The sequence below is a fragment of the Crotalus tigris genome, unplaced genomic scaffold, assembly GCF_016545835.1.
Source record: "Crotalus tigris isolate CLP2741 ecotype Arizona unplaced genomic scaffold, ASM1654583v1 scf7180000017640.1540244, whole genome shotgun sequence".
In the NCBI taxonomy this organism is placed as follows: Eukaryota; Metazoa; Chordata; class Lepidosauria; order Squamata; family Viperidae; genus Crotalus; species Crotalus tigris.
In genome coordinates this window covers 734,284-753,214 of record NW_024096533.1, presented here as the reverse complement: position 1 = coordinate 753,214, position 18,931 = coordinate 734,284, and the positions used below count along the sequence as shown (strand labels likewise).

Below are 18,931 nucleotides of genomic sequence, written 5' to 3'. Positions count from 1 at the left end.
TGTGAGCCACCTTGACTCCCGATTTCCTGTGCTTGACAGGAAGACTGTTCTAGATTTCATTCAGGTTTTCATTACTCAAATTTTTTGGTTCACATTCTGAGCACTTTCCTTTTCAGAAACCCTCCTCTTTTAAATCTGTACATTTTAATTTTTCTCTCACTATTTTTAAAATGTTTTTTCAAAGATTTAACTGACTGTCTCCCTGAAGAGTAAATAAAATATTCTAAAGCATCCCGGAAATTCAGCTAGCATGGAAGAGCATCACAATAACCCTGGGACAGAATCTATTCACAGATTATGAGTAGGAAGCAAAAAAAAAAAAAAAAAAAAGCACATGGGATGATAATGCAAATTTTTTTAAAAAAGATTTTCTAAAAATAAATGCTGGCTAATCTTTTCCCTACAGCCCTTACATCATTGGAACAATGAACCAAGCCACTTCCTCCACTCCTAACCTTCAGCTGCACCACAACTTTAGATGGGTACTATGTGCCAATCATACTGAGCCAGTCAAGGGCTTTCTTGCCCGATTCTTGAGAAGAAAACTCATTGAAACAGAAATTGGGGGCCGGGTGAGAAATGCAGAATTAATTAAGATTGTAGACTGGATTCCCAAGGTTTGGCAACATCTCAACAAGTTCTTGGAAGCTCACAGTTCTTCAGATGTTACTATCGGTGAGAAATTTAAAACTCTTTATGCCCGGATTATTTGCAAGGTGGCTTCTCTCCAATCATTTCTTCCTGTCCTGTTGGATCTGATGGAACAGGGAAGCTGTAGTCCCAACAATTAAGGCGTATCATTGGGTGGGACCCAAAAAGTGATCTTTTTCTGTCAGGGTCCTGCCTTTGGAACATGATTCCTTTGGAGATTAGATGGCCCCATCCTGCTGAGTATCACAACCTCCTCAAGAGAGAGTTGTACATAGAGATTGGATTGCGAGTTACAGTTTGTGAGATGGTTACTATAATAGCTGGCTGACTAGTTTTTATTTTGGCTGCCAGTTATACATTTTATTTGCTATTTTTTTTAGCTGTGGTTAGCTGCAGGTATCACTACAGTGAGATGGGCAGCCATACAATTTGATGAATAAATAAATAAGTGTCCTAATCTTCCATAGACTTCTTGTGAACAGAAAACGTTAATAGCTCTTTTCATAGAAAATTAGAGGTCATCTGATTATTATAATCTGATAATTATATAATCTAAATTATCTGATTATACAGAGAAAAACTCACTTTTAAATGTTCATCATCCAAGATGCCGCAAACAATATGTTTGATGATAAATTCCTGCTTAGTATAAATACATGTAAATGGTTTATTTCTTACAACTAATGTACTCTATTGTAATAATTTTTTCCTTATCTGTCTTATTTTTTTTATTTCTGTTGTTGTTGCATGATGTTATGGTTAAAATAAATGCATCAGTTCCTCCTTACTGAAAATGATCAATTTACATTTTTCTTGATTTTCACAGGTCCACGCCTGTTTCTCTCTTGCCCTCTCGATGTGGATGGGTCAAGGGTTTGGTTTACTGACTTATGGAACTATTCCATTGTTCCCTATCTTCTTGAGGCTGTCAGAGAAGGGTTACAGGTAAGCACAGTTTACAAAAACTGGGATATAAATATGACAAATGCAGCAGAGGTGCACAAATGCAGGCTGGTTGTGGTCAGACAGGACCTTGCAAAATCCTGAAATCCCTGGATAACAGGCATGGGACCACACTTTATTTTTGTGCCCTTTCTGAAAACAGCCACAAATGTCCCAAGAGGCAACAAAGTCAACATTTTTGGATCTATTTTTCCATATTTTGTTTAGCATTAAGGGGGAAAAATCATTGCTGATGCTTAAGGCACTGATTTTTTTCCTTTTAAACTTGCCAAAATGCTAAGAATCACCCCAATTTTGGAGGTTGGTTTTTTTTTTTTAAGGATTGCTATGTCTCAACAAGAGTTGTCTTTTACCTTTAAAACCTCCCATTTTTCTCCCAAGTGGAATTGAAAATATCAGCCCTGCTTAAGTGGCCTGCAATTCAGATTTATTTATTTATTTATTCATTCACTTATTTAACCACTGCGCCTGGTGGCGCAGTGATTAGAATGCAACATTGCAGGCTAACTCTGCCCACAGTGAGGAGTTCAATCCTGACCGGCTCAAGCTTGGCTCAGCTTTGCATCCTTCCGAGGTCAGTAAAATGAGGACCCAGTTTGCAGGGGACAATATGTTGACTCTGTAGACTGCTTAAAGAGTGCTATAAAGCGCCATAAAGTGATATATAAGTGCTATTGCTATTTAAGGCCATGTGCTCCTCACAGGTAATTATTCTTGGTCTATGACCTCAATAATCATAGACGAACTTGGTGTTTTTGATTTGTAATTGTTCCCAGTTCTCATTAGCCCATTTTAAGAAGGTATTTCCCTTTTAACGGGCTGTTCTCCAGAAATTTCATTTTGGACTCCTGCATATCTGAGCATGCTGATGCCTTCCTCTTCAGGTGGATGGAATAAGGCCCTATGTTCCCTGCTACTGAAATGGAAGTAAATGCAGACAACTGTGCTAACTATTGTTAGCACAGTTGTCCAAAGGATAGACATATAAAACCACCCCACTGGAGGCATTCAAGTTGCATCAACACAGGGAACCATGCTCAGAACAACTGAAGTTTTCAAAAAAAGTGCCCTAGGGCAGACTTCTCTTTCCATAATGGGAATATTTGTTTTGTTGAGGTCAGGTTGCATCAACAACAGGGTGTTAATCCTGATGCAAAAAGCTGGTTCTCTGTGTGCTGCAGAGACTTTCCTCTGTAGTACTATCAAATGAAGAAATATTACATTTGGCACTCATTTCAATTTGGCAATTCTCTCTTTTTCTCAAGGGTTTTAATGTTTATAAACACTTCTTATGACTTTGAAATGACGAACAGGACCTGCCCTTTTTTCTTTCTGCTCAGTGACTCCTTGGGTATATCACTGTGGAAAGAATATAGCATAGCCTTTGTCATGGGGTATTCTACTTTGAGCCATGAACAGGCCATTGTAATAGCCCCCACTTGCTCCAGTTTGAATTTTTCTGGAAAATTGGAAAGTTAAATTAAACATTTGACTTGGGCTCCAACTTGGTTATTCATCAGCTCCTGAAAAGTGCCATTATCTCTCCACCCTTGTGTCATATTCAATCTTAAATAAATTTATTCTGAAACAAAAACACATAGAAAGCGTTTACAACAAAAGAAAAAGAAAAATATATACTATATATTTTAGCTGTAAATAGTTACAATTCTCTATATAGCTATCTAATCCAAATATTCATGTAGAAATATATTTCTAATACATAGATATATTTACCACCTTGCAATTATCAGACAGAAAACTAGTAATGGGAAGAGATGGGTCAAGAGAAAATTGTAATTTTAATTTACCATGATTCAGAAACTAGTTCATGACATATTAAATATTGACATGCACATTAATAAACTATATATTATTCTGATTATAGAGGAATTGAGTGGAAACTAATGCCTTTCACTATTTCTAAGCAATAAAAGTCTGTGAGTGCTTGAGTTTAATTTTCAATATTTGCATGAATATCTATTTCAGACGTAACATAGCAACAGCTTTGACATGCATCATGCTTGTCTATCTGTCTCTGAGTATAATGAACAGGTTGTTCAGCAGGTCGTAGAATCTCTTTGCATATTCCATTCTTTAGAGATTTATTGAAAAAGGTTTAACTCAGGGGTAGGCAACCTTGGCTCTTTTATGACTCGTGGACTTCAACTCAGCTTGGCTCAGCATGGAAACCTCTCCCTTTCGCCTCAGCATGGCTGGCTCAGGAATTCTGGGAGTTGAAGTCCACGAGTCATAAAAGAGCCAAGGTTGCCTACCACTGGTTTAACTGCATGCCAAACAATGTAAACTGTGATTGTATCAAACATTTGTCTTTAAGCACATACATTCACTTACAGGAACCTAAGATGAACTACTGGAGTTTTTGCAGTCCAAGACCACTTTCACTTCTTAGCATTATGTGAAATAGCCTCAAGACAGAAATGTTTCCAGTGGTTTTATCCCCACAATAACAACATTGTGAGTAGGTTGGACTGAGAGAGAAGGATTTGCTCAAACTATAAAGTGAGATTAGATTTAACTCCTCAGTTTTACTTCAACTCTGGAACAATCCTCCAATGTGGTATTTCTCAGCTAGTGTGATCCAGCCATGCTGAAGATCCTGGAATTCCTAACCTGTATTCAGGGAGTAGAAGTCCCAATTAAATTATGTATTGGATAGATAGAGCTGCACCAGAAATCCCTTCTGCACATTCTTTATACCTGAGACTGAATTAGAGACATCCAAAATTCACTTCTTTCATTGCTACTTGTAACAAGAATAAACCACCTGATCACGCAGAAGTGAATTTGGCAACATCCAGAGTAGCAACAAATCATTTCCAGAACGGTTTGGTTTTTTTTTCAGGCATGAAGGGAAGATAAAGTTTAAGATAAATGTCCCTGGGTAAAAAATGCAAGAGGCAGCATTTTGAACCACTTGCCATGCCAGGAGGCTTTGCATCCTCTCCAAGCTTCATGTGCATGAATAGAAGCTTCCAGTTATTTGGAATTGCTGAAGGAGGCCTCCAAAGTGAGGGGAAGCCAAGCCGCAGGACCGTTTTTTTTTTTTTTGCTTTGCTCTAGGAATTGGTAGGGTGGATGGGCTACGCTGCTTCATGCAGGAAATAGCTTCAAAGGTGAGCTTTCCAGGTGCCTTGCCTGAGGGAAATGGCCCCTTTGAAGCTTTGCACAGTCCTGTGTGAGGCATAAAAATTGAATTTGAATGTTGTACTTCTTGACTTACCTGGTTCACCTTTGCCTTTGGAATAAAGAATCTTTTTTAAAAAAAATTAAAATATTTATTAAAGCTCTTGAGCCCAAATTTTTGCAGAACACCTTAGAGAGATTAATATATAATATATAATATGGCTTATAATGCAAAATGGGCATTACAAAGGAAGGGGAATAAAAGAGAAGAGTTAAAGGTAGACAACTTTTTTTTAAAGAGTTGTCTACCTTAATTCAGTTGTTAGCTGTTGTTTTCTAGATGTGTTGCAATATAACTCAATCAGCAAAGTTGATCTCTGGCCTCGTTTTTTGTTGAGGTGATGGGATTTGAAATTCAGCACATCTAGAAGACATCAAGTTGGGAGAGGCGATCTTGACATTTTCTCCCACCCACTCCCCTGTAGTAATTGTTGAACACCCAAGAAGCATTCTGAAAAAGATCTGTACGTTTATTGGCTTTCCCTGATTTATGATTTGCTTTCAGAAGATATGGTGACATCTAGTGGACAGATTTGCTCACAAAACCTTTGTTGTGCTGTCAGTGTAGAAGGTACATTTTGCTAAGAATATGGGTAGGAGAGGAGAATCTTCTTCCCTAAATATTGAGTATAATCCAGGTCATAGGCATCCTTGGTCACATGTATTTGTGTCTTTTAGCAGAATATTTCTTTTTCTGGATTGTGAGGGTTTTTTTTTTTAAATCATCTCTGGCTTAGATCTAAAATGCCAATTTGTTCTTCAGTCTCAAATGAATGTATTTTTCTCCAAATAGGAGGTATTCATTCATTTATCAGGTTCATATCCCAGCCTTCATTCAGGATTTGGAGGTATAAAATATGTACATAGCATTGCTTCCTGCATTTTTCTTTTAACTGAAGAGAGAGATTCAAAAATATAGATAGCGGTACTTCTAAAATTTAAAAAAAGTCCAGTAGTTTAGATTTTTAAAAACCCAATAACATCCATTTCTGCTCTGTTTGTTTTCTCTCCACATCGTCAGACTATTTTCGTACATGGTAGACCTCCTTGTTGAGGCCACTGCTCTCTCATCTTTTATTTTCTTCTTATTCCCATTGTTATAAACACAAGATTGGAAGATTCCTCACATGAGTTGAACTCATGAAAAAAACCATGAGAGTGTTGCTATGCGTATGTGGCTAAAAACAAGTTTAATATCAAATCCCTTGATTCAGAATGGGTTTGTACTGTTGTTTGCAGTTGTATGGTAGAAGAGCACCATGGGAGGACCCTGCCAAGTGGGTGATGGACACTTATCCATGGGCAGCTACCCCGCAACACCACGAGTGGCCTCCTTTGTTGCAATTGCGTCCAGAAGATGTTGGCTTTGATGGTTATTCTATGCCACGAGAAGGTTCAACCAGCAAACAGGTTCCACCTAGTGATGCTGAAGGAGATCCTCTGGTGAGATTCTCAGCATAATATTGTTTATATATGATACATTAGATGGTGAAAGGATTAAACACTGAGAGGTATCGAGGCTATTTCTCCAAATTAATTCGTAAAATATTCTAAAGGTAAACTCGGAATAGGTGTAGCGTGTTGTGTGATTTATACTAGGAATTTAGTATTATGTTGGATAGAAATGAAATTACCGTGGGGCTCTGTATGTTATGATTTGTACAGGTAGTCCTCGACCTATGACCACAATTGACCCCAACTGTTGCTAAGTGAAACATTTGTTAAGTGAATTTTGCCCCATTTTACCACCTTTCTTATCACAGTTCTTAAGTAAATCACTGCAGTTGTTAAGCTAGTGTCATGGTTGTTAAGTGAATCTGACTCCCACGTTGACTTTCCTTATCAGAAGTTTGCAAAAGGGGATTACGTGACCCCGGGACTCTGCGACCGTCATAAATACAACATCTGAATTTTGATCACATGACCATGGGGGATGCTGCCGTGGTTGTAAGTGTGAAAATGGTCATAAGTCACTTTTTTCAGTGCTGTTGTAACTTTGAATGGTCACAAAATGAACTGTTGTAACTTGAGGACTACCTGTGTTGATCTCAAGCAAAAATATTAGTAAAATATCTTTAATAGTTAAAATTTATCCTTCCAAAATGCTGATCCAGACTCTAGAACTTGACAATTACATGTTTGTTATATTAAATGTATTGACTGGAACTAAGGGCAAGGAGATTGCATAATGCAGCTGCCATTGAAAATTTGTAGGAAAGAATATTTGGTACAAAACACGGCTTTATTATCTCTACAATAAGGCGGTCCATATACAGCATGTGATGCTGTTTTATGTTACAACTCAGCAGCATTGTAGAAATTGCTGAAATTTCCTAAGGCTTCCTACAGAACTGCTGTAATGTTTGAAGCCCTAGAAATGAACAACAGGCTGTTTCTTCTGAATTGATGACATTGCGTGGCAAGTAGAAAAGTCATAATGGCATTGAACCACGTAGATCATCCAGTGTGAAATTGACACGATACTGGATTTTCATTGTTTATTCAGCCAGGATGTCCAATGTGCATTTATTTTTTCCACAGAGTTATCCTCACAATGACAATGCAAATCAATATATCCATTCTATCCCAGAAAAGAATTAGTTGTTAAGTCTATTTTGTTTGTCCTGTGGGTAGAGCAACTCAGTCTGTGATGGCAAAAAAGATTAATGATTGGATTTTGCTAAAAGGTAGACAATCTCACTAAGTCATAAAGCCAGGTCCCTTTATCCTCTATAACAGACATGTCAAACACAAGGCCCTGAGGCCAGATGCGGCCCGCAAAGTGTTTTCATGTGGCCCGCGAAGCCATCCTGGAAACAGTGAGGGAATGGCCCCCACTGCCTTGGCCCTGGCTCAGGCCAGCTGGGAGCCAGTGTACAATTTTGTGGTGGCCATCTTGGCACTTGCCCCAGTGATCCCACCCCCTTCTGCCAGAGACCCTCAGATCTGTCCCACTCCTGCCCAGGCCCCCATAGGCACCCTTGACGTGAATGATGTAGAACTGGCCACGCCCACCCAGTAGGCCACACCCACTCCATCCACACCCACTCAGTAGGCTGCACCCACTCTGGCCACCCCACCCACCCCCAGGGCAACCGCAATGCTGATGCGGCCCTCAGTGAAATTGAGTTTGACACCCCTGCTCTATAACAGTATTAGGGGAAACTTTCTTCATGAGTGCACGCATAATATGCTTTAATTTGTAATGTAAGGCTTTCCTTCTGCTGCGAAGGTCCTAGCAAACTGTGGGATGCCGATTTAAGGTCTCACAGTGATATGAGCAGAGCCAACAGTGAAGGCTTCAGATAGACCTGGTGTGGCTCTGAGACCAGGCCAAATTGCTAATTGCAGAAGAGCGTTCATGAAATCCATGTCTGCTTTAGTTGCCCGAGAGAGGCAAGAAACCATGATGGTCAAGTAATATTTTTTGTCCTTTCTGTATTTCACCAGATGAACATGCTGATGAGGTTGCAGGAGGCAGCTAATTATTCAAGTCCACAGAGTTACGACAGTGACTCCAACAGCAATAGCCATCACGATGATATCCTTGACTCATCCCTGGAGTCAACGTTATGAATAGAACTTAGAAATGGTTGTTTCCAGTGGTCCATCCTTTGCCTCCCTTAGAAAAATGAATCACCAAGCCATGGAGAGAATTGACCTTGGTTCAGAAGGACATCTCAGTATTAGAGCTGCGAGAACAATACAATCTCTTCCACCCTCTCTGCCTCCCCCATTCAGTGTCAAAGATGGGTGCAGGCAACCCAGCTGAAGTTTTATATCTTGCGTTTCATTTTCCTTAATAAGAACTGCACTATTTTTGTTTTTCTTTTGTTTTGTAGTTTACATTGCTGTGAGTTCACATGCCTACGACACTGAACACATTATTTTCATAAAAACAACGGTGCTTATCTAGTTGTGTCTGTCCATTGACCAAACAACTTCTGCTTGTGAAGTGGATTACCATTATCTCTGATTCCCTAAACCTGCTCCAATATTTAAAGGGACATCTGGAGTAAATTTCATTACAAGGGTGCAGGAGAGGCGAGTAGAGGAAAAACTGAAGTGCAAGGGAATTGTGTTTAATTGACATAAGGTGTACTCCATTAATCATAACAATCTCTGGGGAGAGTGAGATGGAGGCAATAAATGAAAAAAAAAACATTTACCATCAAAGTTATGAACCTAGGAAGCATTGTGCCACATCAGATCCAAAAAGAGAGAGGATCTCAGCTATGCTGCTTCTGTACAAACTCATTTAATGGCTGATTTTTTCCAAGTCATATTTTTTCAGCCTAACCTCAATAATTCTGGTGCTGTAATAATTGCTCGCCTTGGTAATAACATTCCATAAAAGGCAAAGAGATTAGAAATAGGGAAGTTTAAAATATTCACATATATATATAATGTAAAACCTAGATCTTCTGCAACTTGAGACCATGATCCCTTGTTTTGGTTATTTCATTTGTTTTTATAGTTCCAAGCACAATAGCTGTATATCTTTCTAAAACCATCTCTAAAGCTGCCAGCGTTAATTAAAGCAACAATCGTGGAGTGTTTGAGCCATGATCCAAAGTCCGGGAAAAACACATATAAGAAAAAACAAAAACAAGTTACTAGAATTTCTTTTCATATTTGCTTCAGAGTTCTCACTGTTGAAGTGACCTGGATAACAACATTTCTCTGCAAGTAGAAGAAGTGCTTTGTAAAAAGTGAAAACAAAGGTCCAGTCTCTTTGTCTTTGGATTCACAACAATTCAGTGGATACACAACAATTCAGTGGATACCAGCCTCAAATACCTAACATAGGGGTGTCATTTCCTCAAATCATTCATTCAGGTTTTGGAATCATTTCATAACTATACCAAATGTTCAACAAAGCTCAGAAAAGACAGTTGTCTGGATTGAAAAAAAAAAGATAATTCCATTTTTCCACTGTATTGTACAGTTTCTTACTTTTTTGTCCCAATGGCCTCATATCCCATATCAATCTATTCCTGAAGTTCCATTCCTCTAAATCAGTGCCCCCCCCCAACCTTTTGGGCACCAGGGACCAGTTCCGTGGAGAGAGGTTTTTCCATGGACCAGAGGGGGCGTGGTTTCACATGCTGGCTGCATCCCGTGGATGGGGCTTCGCTTGTTTGCGCAGCACAGTTTCTGGCATGTCACGGCTTGGTACCGGTCCATGGACCAGGGGTTGGAGACCCCTGCTCTAAATGGCTTGTTGTGAGACATGGGGAAGCTTTTATTGAATAGTGTAAAGTCTCTTGAGATTAATGGTATTCAGCTGTTCTAATGATAGGAAATGGTATCTGTTTTTACTTGTCCTATATAGACCTCCTTTCTGCACAAAGAATACATGAGGACCACACCTAATGGCTACCCACCTAACATGCTTAGCCCTCCTTGATCTCCCTCCCTAATGTTTTTATATTCAAAGGGCAGTCAGAAATTATCTCTGGAGGTTCTTTGTCAGAGACAGCACTGAGTGCACAGGCGTTAGCATGGAACCAGGGAGAAGCGATAACTTGAAGAAAGCAGCTAGGAAGCATGTCCTGCAAATACAGTAAAGAGACTACTGGAATGGAAAGTGTGGTGGCTATTTGGTATTATACTTTTCTAAGCATACAACATGACTTTTTTCTAAGTGGTCACCCAAGACCAAGGCAGTCTTTGGTTTTCTCCCTTCTGAAAAAGAGAACATCAAATTTCATTGCCCCACAACTTCTCTAAGATCTGTGTAGGAATCCATTATTAGAAAGAAGAGCCTGCACGCTGTTGGAGATAGAGCAGGGTAACATACCAAAAGGGGCTGCAGATCCATTGTATCCAAAGCCCTCCAAGTTCCCAGTCCCCCCCCCCAAGTTACCAACAACAAATTGGCTGACAATTTCCTGTAGTTCAGGAACTAGCATAGGATTTATTTCCTTGTTTTGTTTTCAGTCAAACAGCTTTTATAAAATTTGGGGAGGGGGGAGGTGTGCCAGTAGGGGAGAAAGTGTAGGAAAATGGCTCCTCTAATTTGAGCACTCAGCAAGGCTGAAAATGGTGCCTTAGGTTCAAATTTCAAAGCTCTCTGAAAAGGCAGGACTGCTTTGCCAATCCCTTAGGGCCAGGCATTAGTATTTCTTCAGAATCGATTTGTATGAAGATATGGATAAGTATCTTCTTGTCAGGGTCGTCACATATGAATTTATGGATAAATAATTAACTTCAACCATCTGTTAACAAAACTTGGGACTGAACATTGGTGAATCTCTCACAATAATAAAGAGCCTCTTTTTATAAAAAGAAAGAAAGAAAGAAAGGAAAGAAAGAAAGAAAGAAAGAAACAAAGAAAGAAAGAAAGAAACAAAGAAAGAAAAATACTCCATTTTACTTAACCAAGTCTTAAGTAAAGGAAAGTTATTTCCATAAAGCTTTTGGGGTTTTGGTTTTAAACCAAGAGCCAAGTAGAGAACATAACTCTGAGCCCTCTTTCTTTTCTTCATTTCAGAAGAAAACGGAGGAGAAAGGTTAAAAAAAAACTGTTTGGTGCTTATGCTAAACGGCGAGAAGATTCACAAAAATTTGGACACCAACTGGTGTCATTTAAAACAACAAAACAAAAAACCCAATAGCTGATATTATCAGCTGTCTCAGGTTATACCTCAAACTAGAACGGAGGTTCTCAACAACACACACGCACACACAAAACACAAACACATGCAAGCCTTTTCAGCTATCTTTGGGTGCTGATTTTTTAAAAGTGATGCCTTACTGAGTTTCTACAGTTGTATTTTAATTCCATTAGTGTTGTAGTTTGTGATTTTTAAAGAACTAGACAAAACAGGGCTATAGAAGTCATCTTTTGGAATACAGTGATGTGAGTTGCTGTGGGTTTTGTTTGAAATGAGATATTTGATTCCCCTAGGCTTTAAATGTAACAAAAATCAAGGAAGAACATATAAAAAGAGGGGAACAGCTTTTTAAGATCTCTACATCAACTTTTTAGCAACATTTTATTGGATGTTGTTTATTCAATCCAGGCAAAGGCAAATCTTTTTTGTGGCACTGAGTGGCATCACAACTAAAAGAAAATTATTTTTTTTGCTTTGTTTTAAAATATGCAGGTAGAATATTTACTACAGTTTATAGGCTTTATAGAATTAATATGATGCAACAAACACACAGTTTTGCTACCATGACAAATTTACCGAGTGGGTAGCTTTTCCTATACCTCATGATTTCTGCTTTTAGTGAACTCAACCCATTGTCCTTTGAGTTTATTGTGATCTTGCTAGCATTATATAATTTTTTTTTTCTTGGCAAAATAACAGTGGGCATTAACTGTTGAATCAAGGGCGAATTCTTGAGTGTTTTTTTTTCTTTACAAAATAGAAAAAAAAGAATAATGCAAATTCTAATCTGATTCCTGAAAATGGACTAGAGTAAATTATAATCCTAAAGTGATCCGAATACTGTATTAGGTCCATCTAGCTCTTCAGCACCCTCCTTCCCTTCTGTTTTTTTAGCAAGAACTATGAGATGCAAACTTCCAAATGCTTGATTAAATATTCCAGGATTGCAGGGAAAAGATTTCTGTTCACATGGAGAGCATTCTCTTCTTAGCCTCTCTCCATCTGTAGGATTTGATTAGTCCAAAATGAGCATTCAAGCATATGTATTTTAAAATGGCATATAATCTGAGCTTTTTTTTTCCTTCACTGCCCATTAGAAAAGAAATTGCCATCTATGGAAATGATTGATTCCACTGAAGGAAGATGACCTGTTGTAAATTGCCTAAGGCAGGACTCTCCAACTTTGGCAACTTTTAAGACTTGTGGATTTTGACTCACAGAGTTCCCTAGCCAGCAATTCTGGGAGTCGAAATCCACACAGTCTTAATGTTGCCAAAAGGTTGGAGACCCCTGCCCTAAGGGATAGTAAGGCATTTCCTCATCTGTTTTGGCAAGGGGCATACCAAGATCAATGTGGCCATCAGCTTTCCAGCTGCAATGCTTTCTGTAAGCAGCTATCACTCATTGCATGTGTGTTCTGTGGTGCATCTCTGCAGGAACTCAATTTCCTGCTAGGAAAAGGGATTGTATCTATTTATTCCAGACAAATCTGGGGTTGTTAATATAATAGGTTCTTCGTATCTACATCTAAAGTTAAGTGAAGCCTCTCGGGTGTGTTCAATTACAAGTCAATGAGAGCCTGCCTGTATGTCCCAATTATCACAACATGGGAGCTATGATGCACCTGGAGAGCACCAATATGCCCATTTGGCAACTTTGTATATAGAAACACTCAGGAAGTCCAATAATTCTGATCCAGAATGGCAACGAGCCTGTGGAATAAGCAAACAATCTAGCTACATCATTTGTATGATTGCCAGGAGAGTGAAGTATATCATAATCTATGAAAACAGATATTTAGAATTTGTTCTTATGTATTCTTTCCTAGTTCCTACTGCAAGCAATTTCCATAGAGATGCAATGTGTGGATACTTATTCGTTGACAACATGACTCCCTATAAATGTATTTAACGTATGCAAAATGTCTTTTATAAGAAATGGTTCCATATTAATCGTGATCCAGCCAGCTCTGCTGCATATCCTGGGGGCAAGAGTTCAGCTGAATATTTCAAAGGAAAGGAAGCTCTTTTCTTAAAAAAGAAAGAAAGATGGGGATGAAATGATTGGAGAAATGGTTTTGAGTTGAAGATTTGCCTATATATGGCTACCTCAGGTGGCACAAGAAATGTTTGCTGGAATTGTAAGGTTGACAGAAACGACATCTAAGTTATGACCCAGGTTGGCAGCTAAGTTGACTCCCCCTCGGAGCCTTGTTTATTGACAGCTTTAATTGAGCCATTCTGAAGTGCTGCCAGCTGTTCTGTTGCCATAAATAAAGAAGAATTTGAACTTTTCTCGCTCTCTAATAAGAATTACTGAGAAATGATTCACATGGAATATTGCTTTTTTCTTTTTAAAAGTTATCACAAACTGTAACTTCTAAAACTTCGGAAAACAGGGTTGCCTGTTACGCACATTTTTTAAACTAGTTCAGTTGAGGTGAATGTCTACCTTTTCCTTTTAAAATGACAACATATGTCATCCAGATTACTTCCAGTTTTGCTTTGTCCCCACCCCACCCCCTGTCCCAGTGCTCAAAGCTGGCAGGATTTCTTGTTGTTTTAGTACAAGACTATGCAACATTCCCAATGAGTTAGAAATTGGAACTTTCTTTTCTCTTTGCTACACAACTGTCTAGAATTGTGCAACTCATATGTCACATGTTGGATGCAATTTTGATTTTAAGTTGATGCAGAGACAGGGAGGGTTTGGCTAGCCTCCTTTTTCGTCTATTTTTCACACACACAAAAAATCCAACCTAAAATACTGTACTGTTAATACTTTTTTTATATATATTGTGTCTTGAACTTTATCTAAATGTGGCGATTCTCTTTTAAGGAAAATGAACTAAAAAGTGTGGCTATTAAACAAAAAGTTACTGTTTTAATCTAGTTGTTTCCAGTGGAACCATTTATGAAAAAAAGTTCTCTAAGATGTACATTTTTTCATTGTAACATAGAAATGTAAATAATTGATTACAAGTGCTGCATTTTGATGAATTTTTTCTAGCCATTTTTAAAAGAGAAAAAAAAATTAGGAATTGAGTATTTTGTGTACAGTATGATCCCTTTCCCACACCTTTCTATTTAATTTTATGTTTCCATTTAGGATTGGGATTTGCAACTGCCCTGTTTTGGATCATGCCATTCTTTGGTTTCCTTCCCTTCTTCCTTCTCTCTTACCCATGTCCTGTGTCATGGAGAATAAAGCTAATGATTGTACCAGTCTTAAATTATTCATGATTCAATAAATTTGATGCTTATTTATTCAGATGTAATGCTCTTGCTATCCTTTTTATTTCCTTAGGCTACATAATCATCATCAAAATGAAAATATATTTTGCATAACTCATGTACCATATAAATAACAATGCAAAAGACTAGCAGTGTCTCTAGTTCATCAATCCAATGTCCTCCTTTTCTAAATATTTTTATTTTGAAGCCATTAATATCCAAATGGATAAGTGAGTGGTCCTTATCCACCAAGAAACATCTGCATGTCTGGAAGATGCCTCTGTCCCGATTTATATGGTCATCGCTAAAGAGAGATTAAATCAGGAAAAGTTGCTCACAGTGTATATTTGATTCTTGAGTCCATTCAGATTCCAATATCAAAAATATGTTGGTCTTTACCACTGACTTCCACAAATTGTGTAGCCTGAAAAGGAACTGAATAACAGAGTTGGAAAGGACTTTGGAGGTCTTCTAGTCCAGCCCTCTGCTCAGGCAGGAAACCCTATACCAGGGGTCTTCAAACTTGGCCCTTTTATGATTTGTGGACTTCAACTCCCAGAATTCCTCAGCCAGGCACACTGGCTGAGGAATTCTGGGAGTTGAAGTCCACAAATCATAAAAGGGCCAAGTTTGAAGACCCCTGCCCTATACAATTTTAGGCAAATGGTTGTCCAATCTCTTCTTAAAAATCTCCAGTGTTGGAGCACCCACAACTTCTGGAGGCAAGTTGTTCCACTGATTAATTATCACTGTCAGGAAATTTCTCTTTAGTTCTAGGTTGCTTTTCTCCTTGATGAGTTTCCATCTATTGTTTCTTGACTTGCCTTCAGGTGCTTTGGAGAATAGAACTGAAATGCATAATCCACTTCATATTACCCTCGATCAGAGAAGAATTATTGTAGGATGATCAGCTGCAAGGGACAGATGACAACTACTGAATCTTAATTTAAAACTCTACAATCATTGAGAAGAAGGGGTATCCCAATTTGTGTCCTCACTGTCAAGTCAATATTGCTGCTATTATTATTTTTCTGACAATATCATTATGAGTTAGGTAGACAGTTAGGTTGACCTAACAGATTGAATGGCCTTTTAACTGTTTATAGGTGTTAGATCTGCAAAGCTCATACATGCAGAAAAAAGATATATTACATACAGCACAGGAGATTAAAGTGTATCATTCATTCTAATGATTCATTGGACAAAATATGACAAGCAAGGTCTTCTTGTGAATCCTGTTGATTTTTTTAAAGTTCTTAGTATAACAAAAATAGAAGGACATAGAGTTGACTTTTCAGCCAGAAACTAAGTGGAATTCATACAAGCATACAAGCAAATCTATAGTCCCCTTCTTCCTGTGTCAGTATTCAAAGATTACATAAAGATTACTGTATGACTTATCTGTGCTGCAGTTAATCTTTAAATTTAAAAAACAAACCCTGTGCCAGTAATTGTCCTGTTTCTTGTAATATGGTAAACAGTGCTGACTTTGTCCTTTCTGTCAGAGAGCTTAAGTGTGATCATGAATCTATGCAAAAAGGAGAATTCAATACATCATGAAACAGACTTAACGTACCAATTAGCAGGAGCATATTTAGTTCTGAACTGAGCTATCTCTCTCCCTGACAGAAAGGGTGATGTTAAAACTCACCGGGGAGAAGACTATCCTGGGCAGCAAAGAAGCATGTTGGTCAGTTAGCTGGAGTAAAAGATTCTTGTTTTTGATTCCCATCATAATGGCAAGGGATGATGCTGCAAACCTTCTGAAAATCAGAGAAAAGGACACAAGACAGCTCAAATGTGAATGGACGGATTTAATTAGACTTTTTAAAATATATATATATATATATATGTTTTATTGATTTTTAACATAATCACCTTAATATTTGGTAAACAGTGTGTTGTCTGTGTTTATATTTAAAAAACAATCAATAACAATTAATTTCTATAATTCTATAGTTCATATAATGGCTTTGCTTGATTTTCTCTTCTTCCAGTAATATTCTCTTTTAATTAGGCTTAACCAGTCTAATTCAATTCTATTTTTCCCAAGGTGATTAATATCTATCCTATAAAGTCAAGAAGGCAACAGATCGTATATACCCCCAAAATATTTTTTTTTTAGTAGGAATTTATTTATGGAATTTAGTTGCCACCCATCTCGTATCCAATTGTGGGTGGCTTATGGCAGAATATGGAGGCAAAGCCCCATGCAAGCCAAAAGGGAGACAGCTCAGATTCCAAGCGTAATAAAGAGTTAGATACACTTCATAGTCCGTAGCTAGGACTTGGTCCTGAATAAATCAATCAGCTTTTAATATTAGTTTTTAATAATAAGCCTCACAATTTGCTCCGATTTTTAAAAAGGCAGACTGGGAAAATGCTGAATCATTCCTGGCTTCAAGATTTGGACTATACTGACATGGACCAGTCTTTGGGGATCTGGAGAAAGGGTTCAATAAATGTGTATAGAGAGACAGGACTGAGACCCATTAATCAGTTTTTTGTCTAAGAGCTCAGCTGGATTGACATCTCCCTTAGTTGTTTCACTCTTTTTCAGGACAGTTTTATGGATCTTAACAAGGGCCCCAGGTGGCTTCTCTGGGCTGTTAGATAAGGACAATCCATGAAAATTTGAATCATTTTGATAATAACTGAATAGCACACAGACCTCATGAAGAATCAGACTAGCTGACCCTCAGAGTATGTTAGAAAGAAATTAGCTACCAGATGCCAGAATTCTTATTTCTGATCATTTGGACTATTCTGCTGCAGTTATTTAAGTGAGCTGCCATTTTTTTCTTATTTAGCAAGGATGTATAAGCCTTTTTCAAATCAAACACTAGCCCCCACGCATTACTAGCTCTATAGGCCATGAACATTTCTACCGGCTTCACGTTACCTATATTGCATTCCAAATCAAACCAGGATTTGGAGCTGGACTTATAAGTCTTGGTGGATGTATAAGCCTTTTTCAAATCAAACACTAGCCCCCACGCATTACTAGCTCTATAGGCCATGAACATTTCTACCGGCTTCACGTTACCTATATTGCATTCCAAATCAAACCAGGATTTGGAGCTGGACTCATAAGTCTTGGTGGACACATTAACTTACAACAAGTGCAACCCCAGCCCAGCATGCTGCACATCCTTAAGTTCTCTGGTTTCTCATAAGAGAAGGTCAAAGTGCTCTATGGCTCTCAGGAGGGAAGGATCACAGCTTCTTAATACCAAACTTCTATTTTAATGTCATCATTCTGTAAAACTTGTGGGGAATAGTTGGGCATGCAAACTTAGAGAACTCTAATGTCACCATTGTACTTGAGGGCCATTGTACCAATTCCAAGTACAGCTGAGACATTTGGCAGCATAAAAGTGACCTACAAGAAAGATTGATTAACCTTGGTTTAGGTCCCTCCTGACTCAGAACGAAGTTTGGGTGGCTCATAACAGCAAGATAAAAAGGCAATAGAAAATTATGGGATTTAGGCACTCAATATAAAAAGGCATACAAAAACATTCAACAAGGGGCTCCATCCACTCTAACCCAAAACCAGGTCTTCAAAGCCTTCTGGAATATCACCAGGATGGGAACCCCAGAGATCTCAGAAGGGATCTCATTTCAGAGAGCAGGTGTCATGACAGCAAATCATATTTTCTGCATGCTGATAGAAGCTACTGCTAGACCATGATATCAGATGGCACTGATAGACCACTCTGTCGGCTCATAATGGCCCAGCACACACCTTGGGAGGTGGGTGGTCAGTTAGGTAACCAGACCTTGTGCCATGTAGGGATTTGTGATGATAATCGGCACCTTGAAACAAACTGATAGAGCCAGTGCAGCTTGTGGGGCACGGATGTCAACTGGGCATTCAAAGGCAGGCCCATCACTCCCCATACCATTGCATTCTAAACCAGTTGAACCTTCCTGATGGACCTCAAGCACAACCCCGTGTAAACTGCTTAATAATTTGAGGCATGAGGTGACCAGGGCCTGAGTGGCTATCTGAAGGGGCACTCAATCTAGGAAGGGGCACAACTAGCACAGCAGATGGAGCTGTACAAAGGTCACCTTGGCCACAGTTGTCACCTGCTTTTTGAACAGGAGTGGTAAATCCAAAAAGGCCTCCAGATTGCACACCAGTGTTACCCATCCAAGTTTAAAGACAGAAAATCCCAGATTTAGAAGACGATTGCGTTCCACAATTGCCAATATCTTTTGTCCATGTTGTTGTCCTTGACAAGAACACGAATG

General features: G+C 38.6%; 1 protein-coding gene across 11 annotated transcripts in view; it reads left to right on the top strand.

Annotated features, from left to right (window-relative positions):
- Nucleotides 1-14,710, top strand: part of NAV2 (neuron navigator 2) — a 281,427-nt gene extending 266,717 nt beyond the window's left edge. For all 11 annotated transcript variants that reach the window (XM_039335370.1, XM_039335375.1, XM_039335372.1 and 8 more), the window contains 4 exons: nucleotides 407-675; nucleotides 1,478-1,596; nucleotides 6,058-6,261; nucleotides 8,269-14,710. In XM_039335370.1, coding sequence (XP_039191304.1) covers nucleotides 407-675; nucleotides 1,478-1,596; nucleotides 6,058-6,261; nucleotides 8,269-8,394 — 718 coding nt within the window. In that variant the 3' untranslated portion in view covers nucleotides 8,395-14,710. The remainder of the gene's footprint in view (nucleotides 1-406; nucleotides 676-1,477; nucleotides 1,597-6,057; nucleotides 6,262-8,268) is intronic.
- Nucleotides 14,711-18,931: the final 4,221 nt, after the last annotated feature.